At 36.1% G+C, this 10,565-nt stretch overlaps 1 protein-coding gene across 3 annotated transcripts in view; it reads right to left on the bottom strand.

The window, feature by feature from the left end:
- Window positions 1-907: 907 nt before the first annotated feature.
- The window catches only part of TMPRSS11A (transmembrane serine protease 11A), a 59,365-nt gene continuing 49,707 nt past the window's right edge, over window positions 908-10,565 (bottom strand). For all 3 annotated transcript variants that reach the window (XM_066279728.1, XM_066279727.1, XM_066279729.1), the window contains 2 exons: window positions 6,556-6,698; window positions 908-4,497 (listed from right to left, as the gene is read on the bottom strand). In XM_066279728.1, coding sequence (XP_066135825.1) covers window positions 4,336-4,497; window positions 6,556-6,698 — 305 coding nt within the window. In that variant the 3' untranslated portion in view covers window positions 908-4,335. The remainder of the gene's footprint in view (window positions 4,498-6,555; window positions 6,699-10,565) is intronic.

Below are 10,565 nucleotides of genomic sequence, written 5' to 3'. Positions count from 1 at the left end.
TTTGGTGTGAGAGGAGTCTCCTGCACTTGGAAAATAACAAGACATTTTTAAAAAGTTATTTTACCTGTTGAATCTTGGTTACTAACAAAAATTAAAAAAAAAAAAGGTCTAATATGGATGATTAAAATTGATGAACCAAGTATTATTTCTCTGAAACTCAAATTGCTTTATTTCTGTGAGCTTTTTTAAGGATTTTTTTTTTTTTTTGCATTTTTCTGAAGCTGGAAACAGGGAGAGACAGTCAGACAGACTCCCGCATGCGCCTGACCGGGATCCACCTGGCACGCCCACCAGGGGCGACGCTCTGCCCACCAGGGGGCGATGCTCTGCCCATCCTGGGCATCGCCATGTTGCGACCAGAGCCACTCTAGCGCCTGGGGCAGAGGCCAAGGAGCCATCCCCTGCGCCCGGGCTATCTTTTGCTCCAATGGAGCCTTGGCTACGGGAGGGGAAGAGAGAGCCAGAGAGGAAGGCGCGGCGGAGGGGTGGAAAAGCAGATGGGCGCTTCTCCTGTGTGCCCTGGCCGGGAATCGAACCCGGGTCCTCCGCACGCTAGGCCGATGCTCTACCGCTGAGCCAACCGGCCAGGGCTTATTTCTGTGAGCTTTTAAAAAGAACATATTGTATATGATTTTTAGTTTCATCTTTACGGTCTCCTATTAGGCAAATTTAACAAGAAAGGGCTTTAACCAGAATATAATCATGGATATATAACCTGGCCATTTGGAAATACATTTTTTGAGATCCATGGGGGACAGGAAAAAAGAACAGTCTTAGTAGATCATATAAAAACAAAAACAAAAAAGGAAATGGCAAGTTTGCTTTTAGGCCATATTTTCAGATATCTTTATGGGTTTGCAGTGTGCTTACTTAAGAAAATATGGTAAAAGTTTTTGAGTTAGAGGGGCTGCTGAAAGGTCATTGTCACACACAAAAGGCTGCCTCCGTGTATTTTGGCTACTTCCAGTGTAGGCAGAGAGCAGGAAGTCTTGACGAACATTCAAGAATATGCAAAGCAGGACCAGTACAGGGTGGAAAGTATCATGGGGGCAGCAGATAATGAGAACTGAGATTTCTTTCCTTCACAGCAATTACAATTAACCTCTGTTAATTAAACTGTCACTAAACATAATATAGACAGAATATTGTCTTAAATACAAAAATGAATAAAGCAGTCTTTAATCTTATGGAACTTTAAACAATTTTAGAGATAATACATGAACATAAATACTATCATACAGGGAAAAGTATGAGAAACACTTCAGAGGAGGAACAGAAAAATTCAAAATGGTTTGAATAGAGAGTGATTTTTGTCAGGGAAAATAGAACTATTCTCAGCAGAGATGATATTGAGACTAGCTCTTACAGAGTAAGGAGAATGTTACGGGACCAGAGGCGACAATGTGTTCAGGAAATAGGAACATTCAGTGTTACAGGAGCGCTGAGTATAAGTGAAACAAAAATTCTATTAGTTGTGGAAAATTGTAGAGGTCCTTAAAAGCTATGGTGACATGGATTGAGAGTCTATTTGTCACACAAAGGGGAAAGCAGTGAATATCTGTAGGCGTGGACATAACATTGTTGAATAGCATCATATTTAGTCACTATTTGCTAAATAGAGTAGGGAGAGGTTGAAGGTAGGGAGAATGGTGGGAGTAGGTGAGACCATAACAACTCGGTGTTAATAATAGTGGACGATTATTCCAGAGTATGTTACAGGTATTGCAGGTCATGACCTGTTAGATTATGCAATAAATTTAGTTGATGGGGTAAAGCCTTTTAAAAAAAGGATAAAATAGAAAATATTAGCTTTTATTGAATTTAGTAAGGTATTGTTTTATAAAAATCTTTTTAAATTTTAATATATAATTATGTATTTATGAAACTAATGTAAGAAAATAAAGTATTTTTCTTACTGGGGATGTGGTCAACATAGAGATACTCTACTAAAGGATATATTTATTAAAACCTACCTTTATGATCATGGTTAATGTGCTCTATGCTTATACTCTAGTCTAGGCAGAGGTATGAGATAAATCCTTCAAGCGCACTGTGTTAGGCAGAGATCAATTTGTATTTGAACTGAAACATCAGTCATCTATTCTGCTATTTCCTTTAGGAACTTGATAGTGAACATTCAGTTTGGTCAGGAGACTATAGTTTTTGAATACTCACTGTAAAAATTTGAGGTATCTATTGCATTTCTTAAAAAGATCCAAATCAAACAGTAGTACTCAACAGGTGACAGGTTTACTCCTTAAGGAACATTTGTCACTGCACGGAGATATTCTTGGTTATCACAGTTTCAGGTGAAGGTGTGTGTCACAGGCATCTAGTAGGCATCAGGGTGCCGCTAAACAGTCTAAACTACACCGGACAGCCCCACACAGCAGTTAGCCAGGCCAAAATGTCAGCACCACAGAGGCTGAGAAATGTTGTTTCAGAATGAGCTGAACTATAGTTATTTAAAAGAAATGCAACTCTTAAGAGCAGTTGACAATTTAAAAACAATAAAAAAATACAAAGTTTATAACTTGACATCATTTCTTGAATCTTAACATTAAAACTCAGAATTATATACCACCAAATATAGAATAATTTATGTGGCCATGTATATTTTTATATATGAAGAAACAACTTTGTCTTGAAGTGAGTTCAGAGAATTGGCAGCCAGCTGCCTAAGTGAGTGCCATCATTTAAAATTCTTAAGAGCATCCTAATTTAACATAGATTTAATAATAACACCTGCTGAAAATTTTCTAGATCTGATTGTTCAATAAATACAGGTGATCATAAAATACTTCACGAGGAATAGGGCATGTGTAATTGGTACGTGGGTTGGTGGCCCATGGTGGACGCAGGATACCTACAGCTTCACCACATCCTTTATGCTCCCTGACTTCATTTCTCTGAATTATGCATGTTGGCTTGCATGCATGACTTGTCCAGTCTTTTCTACATCTTAAATTTCTATGAGTCTAAGTTATGGATCTTTTTTCCCCCCAGTAAATTATAAGTCTTTTTTCCATTATTTTAGGATTATTTTCACATCTTTCTAATTGCACATGCAGGAAAATTATAAAGTAACTCAATTTCCCAGGGCTTTGGCTTAAGTTTGGACTACCTGAATTAACGACACCCCATCCGCAGAGCTGATGTTACACAGAGTAAGTTTCCCCAAAGCCTTCTTTAATTATATCATGGAATGCATGTGCCTGCCTTTCCTAATGTCTTCACAAGACACTTATTTAGGGGTATGTTTGTTCTTTCAGATCACTTTGTTCATGAGTACTGTGTGCTAGGTCCTCAAATTTTATGTTTATTTAAAAACACTTTTTTTTTTAAACTAGAGTTTCATGGTTGCAAAAGTCAGGCAGCTGCCACAAACTTTAGGGGACAATCGGCTGCAGCAATACAAAGGAACTTGCTCTCTAGAAAGACAATGCTTTTTGATTCTTCAATGTAATGGCAAATTCCCATTTTTTTCTAGGCGTCTGACTTTACAATAATAATGTACAAAGTCACCTCCTGGTGGTTCTAACATGTAAATGCACCTATAAAATAACATTTTGGGCCACTGTTTTTGGACTGCTCATGACATTTCCATCACCTTTCTCAAAATTTCTTGCAACAAAAATATATTTTTGATTAATATATATACTTATTCATTAAACAGGCTTTCTTTGGGTATATCTGTAGGCTAGGAATATCTCTGTGTGTGTGTGTGTGTGTGCTTTAAAAATCACTAAAAATTAAGGAGGTTAGAAACAGGAAAAGGTTAAAAGATTTCTGGCTTGATTTATCACCATGCTTTGTTTCCCAGATATAACTTACTTTTATGAGAATACCTCCAATAAGTTTATAAGTAAAAAAATTATTTTCTTGTGTTGGAAAATGTCTTTGGAAAACCTAGAAGAATGGGGGGTGGGGAACAGTATTTGTGAGCTCTGAAGATTATATAAAAGTTTCCTGAGCTCTCAGAGTTTAAAAGTTACTTAAGGTGACACCCCGGACAAATCCCATAGATTATTTTCAAAAAACTGCATTGTTCCTCTTTCAGACTCCAGTTTATAGGATTTAAAGACCTGAATATCTCTGCTGTATTTTTCAAAGCCAGGCTAAATTGACCCATTGCTTTACAAGTTTAAATTCTTTATGAATTAGCTATTTGTTATTGGTTGGTAAAAAGTGATTCTAAAATAAATCATGTCATGTGTCTTGTGTTGCTAGGTCCAGTAATTTAATCTCAGTTCATTAAACCACATTCACTCAATATTTGATTCTTATACATGTATGGCCTGCATACAACTCTCGATGTTTAACTTTTATAGCAATCTAAAGGCCCGTTTTTGAAGCAATCCAGTTTCGATAGTAAGTCACCATCGTGTAGACTCCAGGTTTGTTCATTTGACCACAGTTATCTCCCCAGCTCACAATTCCAATGAGATACCAGGTATCTTTAAGATCCTTTATGACTAAAGGCCCCCCAGAATCACCCTGAAAATAAAAAAAGGAAAAAATTAACTAAATATAAAGCTTATTCTTTAAGATGTTCTGATGAACCATATCTTTTATTATTAGACATATGTATAGGTTACCAATTATAGGATAATTAATTGAAACAAGAATTTAAAAAGTTATAAAAGCTTTTAAAAAGTCTATAAAGTTTTAATTTTCACATTTTAATTTTTCAGTTTATAGGTAATATTGTATATATTTAAATGATTTGACATATTGTACTTTGTGAAATGACCAGCAACATCAGGTTAATTAACACAATCATCTTCCCATAGTTACCTTGTGTGTCTGTGTGTGTGTGGGGGTAATAATGCTTAAGATCTACTCTTGGCAAATTTCAATTATATAATACAGGAAATCAAGCTGATGTTGCTTTTCTTCTGAATCTAAGTAGGGTGCTTGGGCTTCTGTTTTCTCAGACAGACTAAGCTCTACATCATGTACTGCAGTTACAATCGCTATATTCTTGTCTTGAACCCTTGTGCTGGAGTCCCTTCCTCAATAACTTTCCCACTATTTCTATGAGTTCAGCTTTGTCTTATTACTCAATTTTGCAGTCATGGGTTAGGAATCTTACCTTGCTCCCCAATCCAGGGACATTGCTTTGTGACCATCAGTCTTTCCTGAGGTTTATCAATAATCTCGCCTTTTGCCTAGATTCCCACATCTTGTCTGCTGCTAGACTTCTGTTGCCACCTTCCACTTGTCTGTCATGGCATGGACCTCTCTTTAGATTCCCTGAATTCTAGATGCTTTCCTCCACATTCTTAACAACTGAGGCTAGATGTGTGTCAGAGCCTGCTCTCGCCCAGTTTATGTGCTACATATATATAGATCAGGGGTCTCAAACTCAACTCAGCATGTGGGCCGCAGAGCAAGATCACAGCCATTCGGCGGGCCGCACTAGGTCTACAAAAGGCAACTGTTATGCAACACTTTTCTCACTGCAGTTGAAAACAAAAAAAAAATCAGTACAACAAGCACAATCGTACATGCAGTTTACTCAGTGTCACAAAACGACCAGAAACTGTAGTTCACATCACAACTGCTGTTAACTAAGCTAATATCTAGCTAGGATGCTAGAGAAATGAAAAATACAAGTAGGCCCCTAGGCTTACTTAATTTTATCCAAAATATTTTGAACTTTGTGGATTAGTCTGCGGGCCGCACAAAATTGTTCGGCGGGCCGCGAGTTTGAGACCCCTGATATAGATGTAGGTAGAATATCTTTTTCTGTCAGAGGTTGCCCATGTTTGCAATCTGTGGGACTCTGGGAAGGGCTTGTTATCACCTGATATCAATACCATTCCATTAGGTGGGATCACCTCCTTGGAGTTTTCAAAGATCTCACATTATAAAGCAAGTGCCTCCAGGAAGAACCACACTTCTATACCTTGTTAGACGTTATGCAGCAGATATTGGATGACAGAGGAGGACTGGCCAGGGCACTAGATGGCCACAACATGGCCTAATCCACCTTCTCAGTGTTTGCTACTTCTCACTTCTCATCCTTCTTATGCTGAGACCCAGCAGATTACCTGGCATCCATCAAATATAAATTGCAATTTCAACCCTTCATAATTGTGGCCATGCTCTTTCTCTTTTCTATAATGTTCTTTTCTTATTCTATAACTGGGCAAGTGCTATTTACCCTTCAGGCTTAATTTAAATGTAATCTGATCCTTGCTCTAAAAATGTTCTGTTAAAGTGAAAAATATTTGCTCTTCATTATACCATTTATCACATCACATCATAGTTCATTGTTCATGACTGTTTCCTTTCTAGACATGAGCTCTTTAATGAAAGAGTTTTATAAACCTTTGAACTTCTGGTATTAAGAAAATTTGAGTTTACTGGTTAGTTTGTTTGATAGCATCAAAAGATTTAAAAATACGTAGATTATAAAATTTGCATTTAGAAATTCTTGAACTGATAAGATATCTTTCTTTAGTACTAGTATAGAGAACATAGAATATTTATTAAACTGGGTAAAAAATTTTTGAGTTAATGATATCAAAATAATCTCTCTCCACCTACCCTGCAGGCATCATAAATGCCTTCCAGATATCCAGCACAAAACATTCCAAATCTGATATCACTGCCGTACACGTGTGGTTGCTTGCAAACATCATCACTTATGATCTTGAGCCTGGCTTCTCGAAGATCATTTTGAGATTCACCTTAAGGAAAAAAACAAAGTAAATTTTGTGTTTACAATCAGCATCCTTAGCTAGAATGAAGTGAGCAGATTTTTTTCTAATCTTTTTTTATAATAAAATTGTCAATATAGCATGAGGTTAATGTTGGCAGTATTCAAAGGAAAAAAATTTGTTTAAAATCTGACACACTTAAATGATTTTTATCCTTACCAACATTTTTATAAATACCTATACTTGCAAGGAAAGCCATTTTGTTTCTTTTCCTGGACAATCTTTATATCTTTACATTAAGGACAATCAGTTTATATATTTAGGAAGGCTTTCATTTTATAAAAATATAGTTTGCATTTGTGGATTGTAGATTATTCCCAGATACTCTATAGGTCTAGATAATTTTTTCTCTTGACTTGATCAAATAACTGTAATAGAATGTATATTTATTTTATCCTTTACATTTTATGATGAACTTTCACACATAAAATTATATTAAAAGGCAACAATTTTTTTTAATGTATTGTATATTTGGGACTCTAGATTATAAACTAGATCCTGAGTTATAGAAACCAGTATTATGATAGAAAGATAAATGCTTGTGGTACAAACGTTCACAGATGCTTTGTATTAAGCCATACAGTCCTTGGGAAGTTGACACAGTAATCAACAGAATTCTGTAATTATCCCCATGATTCCTTTGGGATTTCCTTTCCCTGACAAATATGGGTGGAATTTGTGAATACAATCGATGTCATTATTGTGATTAGGTTATGGTATTAGGCACAGATGAGGGAATTTTCTTAGGTGTAATTAAGATGAATTTCATTTGACATTCAGTTCATTAAAAGGGAGATTATCCAAGGTGGGCTTGACCTAATCAGGTGAATACTTTTAAAAAAGGGCTTAGGGCAAGCATGGCCAACATACAGCCCATGGGCCAAATCCGGCCCATGTAATGAGTTTATGTGGACTGTGATTAAATTTTTAATATTTTCCGCTACTTTAAAATCTCAGCTACTCAGAAGCGGAAGCGTCTTTGATTACTGGAAATCAAGATATTTAAAAAGTAGTGATATGTGGAAAAGAATTCTGTGTGTGACTAATCTAAGGTTAACTTTAAATAATTGGTTGAATGGATTCGCGATACTTCTTTATTTTTTTAAAAAATTCCATTATAAAGATTTACAACTTTTGTACTCGTCTATACTCGACATGAACTGTTTGACATTTAATGGCAATGTGAAACCCACATTCTTTTAGGCGGAATTTACCAGTGCACACCCAAGGTCAAAATATTCGTTATTTTTGTGGTCAACTGTGCTGAGTGGCATTGTAGCATAGACAATAGCTGCAGTTGATAACTGAAAACGTGTCCAGGCTGTTTGTAAAATGAAATAATTGTTTTATTTGCGATATAACCCCTTCAAGTTCATTCTATTAATTAAATATTGTTTCGATTGATTGCGATAGTTTGGATATTTATACGGTATATAATTATATTTTTATTAAAATAAATTAGATATTAAAATTTTTTCACTCGCATTTATTCATAAAAAATTACATAATAAAATTTTATTTACTTAAATGAATCATTTTTGTATTTAACATTTTTTAATTTTAATATTTCATCCAACCCATGAATAAAGTTTTCTTTTTAATCTAGCCTGGGGGCTAAAACTGTTGGCCATGCCTGCTTAGGCCTTCCCTGATTTAAAGACTTTTTCCCAATGGCACTGAAGAAGCAAGCTACCCCAAGTTCTACAGCTGCAAAAAGCTGAACTCCACTAACACCTTGATGACTTAAATAAATCCTGGAGCTCTCTGAACGAATTCTCAACTATTGCAAGAATGATGAATGACATTCTCACAAAATATTGATTTTTTTTTCAAAGAATTAGCTTTTTATTTTATTAATTTTCTCTATTGCTTTTTTGATTTGGTTTTTATTCATTTCTAATCTTTATTGTTTCTTTCCTTCTTGTTTTAGGTTTATTTTGGTGCTCTTTTCTTGTTACCTGAAGTGGGAATTTAGATTATTGACTTGAGACCTTTCTGCTTTTCTAAGTTATATATTACCTGTACATTTCCTTCTCTATAATGTTTTAGCTGAATTCTGCATATATTGATATGTTGTTTTTTGTTTTTATTCAATTCTATGTGTACTTAAAATTTTCCTCAAGACTTTCTCTTTGACTTATGAGTTGTTTAGAAGTATGATAATTTCTAAGCATTTGGAGATTTTTCTGTTATTTCTGTTACTACTTTCTAGTTTGATTTCATTAGGATTAGCGAGCATACTATGTATGATTTCAATTTTTTAAAATTTATAGAGAATTGTTTTATGAAGCTAGATATGGTCTATCATGGTGAATCATCTTAGCGCAATGGAACCTATGTTTAATACAGTGTTCTACACATGTCAGTTAGGTTCCGGTGCTACTCAAAGGTATTATGCCAGGTATAATTCTGTCCAGCCTCAAACCCTGGGCCAGGAATGTTTCTTCCCACCAAACCAAAGGGAAGCTGAAAAATCTCTTCCGTCATTTTGAAACAGAAAGTGCAAACTCTGTCTTAGGACCAAACCCATCAGGTAGAGTGCATACATAAAGGTGTCAGGCTTACAGCTCTATTCAGCCACCCTGGAATTGAGAAACTATAGGTAGTAATTTCTGTGATTGGTAATATGGCCCTAAAGAAAGCAACACACTTCTCAGCTTGTATAACATGGAATGAAATCACAGGGGACATCTATTCTCAGCCACGTTAGTGAAATGTATTCCTAGTTTCTTGGTAGAGACTGAAAATTAAGTGTTCATTCTTTAGAGTTTATTGTATATAAACTGTATAGAGGTATATGAATGAATTTTTTTCATTCTCAGAAAGCTCCTTCTTAGCTTCTCAAGCTCAGTGTTAAAAAAAAAAAAAAGCTCTCCCTGTTGTGTTTATATGTACCTGGGCCAGATGTTGTAGTTCAGAGTGTGTCTAAGTATGCCCAAAAGCATTCAAAAATAAAATCCTTTTTATTTCTTAAGAGATTAAATTAGTATTATCAAGTTAAATCATTTTAGGGCAATGGAACCTATGTTCTCAGAGAGTATTTATCTCTTCTACAGTATTATTCTTAATCCTGATCACTCTTAAATTAGCTTCCTCTGAAGCAGATTCTGCTGCAAATAGAGTTTATAGCTCAGTAAAGGAAACATTTGCGAGGTGATGGAGGGAAGTGAAAATGAGTGATGGAGCAAAATAAGGAGGAGATGAAAAGGATAAAGGAGGCTCACAGAGAGAGGGATCAAAGTGAGGGAGTCCTGGAGTGAAAGTGGGTGTGAGGGTGACAACATATTTGATGTTTACCTGGCACTACATTGAGAACAGCAAATAGATATAGATTTTAGTGTTGCTAAAGGCATCTTTTATGTCTTCCTTAAAGCCCAGCCTTTTCTGACCAAGTTGCCATTCACACTCTACCTTTCTTGTTATAGGCACAGGTTTGAATATCTGAGATAGCCAGTCATCCAAGTACCCCTGGACACAAGCTGGGCCAGAGAGTTATTTTCAGAGATTAATGTAGAAATTGGCTAAGAGAGAGACATGTTCTTCCCTTGGGATCTACTAGGTGAAGATATAAACCCTATTGGCCACCTTTTGAGCTAGAATTCCTCTCTGTGAAAGGGAAAACAGAGCTAAGAAACAGAACAATTCAGAAATTTAGAACCTATTGACAACATAAGAAGTCCTGAATCGCCTTGGCCGGTTGGCTCAGCGGTAGAGCGTCGGCCTGGCGTGTGGGGGACCCGGGTTCAATTCCCGGCCAGGGCACATAGGAGAAGCGCCCATTTGCTTCTCCACCCCCCACCCCCTTCTTCCTCTCTGTCTCTCTCTGCCCCCTGGTGG

This window comes from Saccopteryx bilineata, chromosome 5 (assembly GCF_036850765.1).
Source record: "Saccopteryx bilineata isolate mSacBil1 chromosome 5, mSacBil1_pri_phased_curated, whole genome shotgun sequence".
Lineage (NCBI taxonomy): Eukaryota > Metazoa > Chordata > Mammalia > Chiroptera > Emballonuridae > Saccopteryx > Saccopteryx bilineata.
Note: the sequence above shows the minus strand (reverse complement) of the source record. Positions and strands in the feature narration are given on the sequence as shown.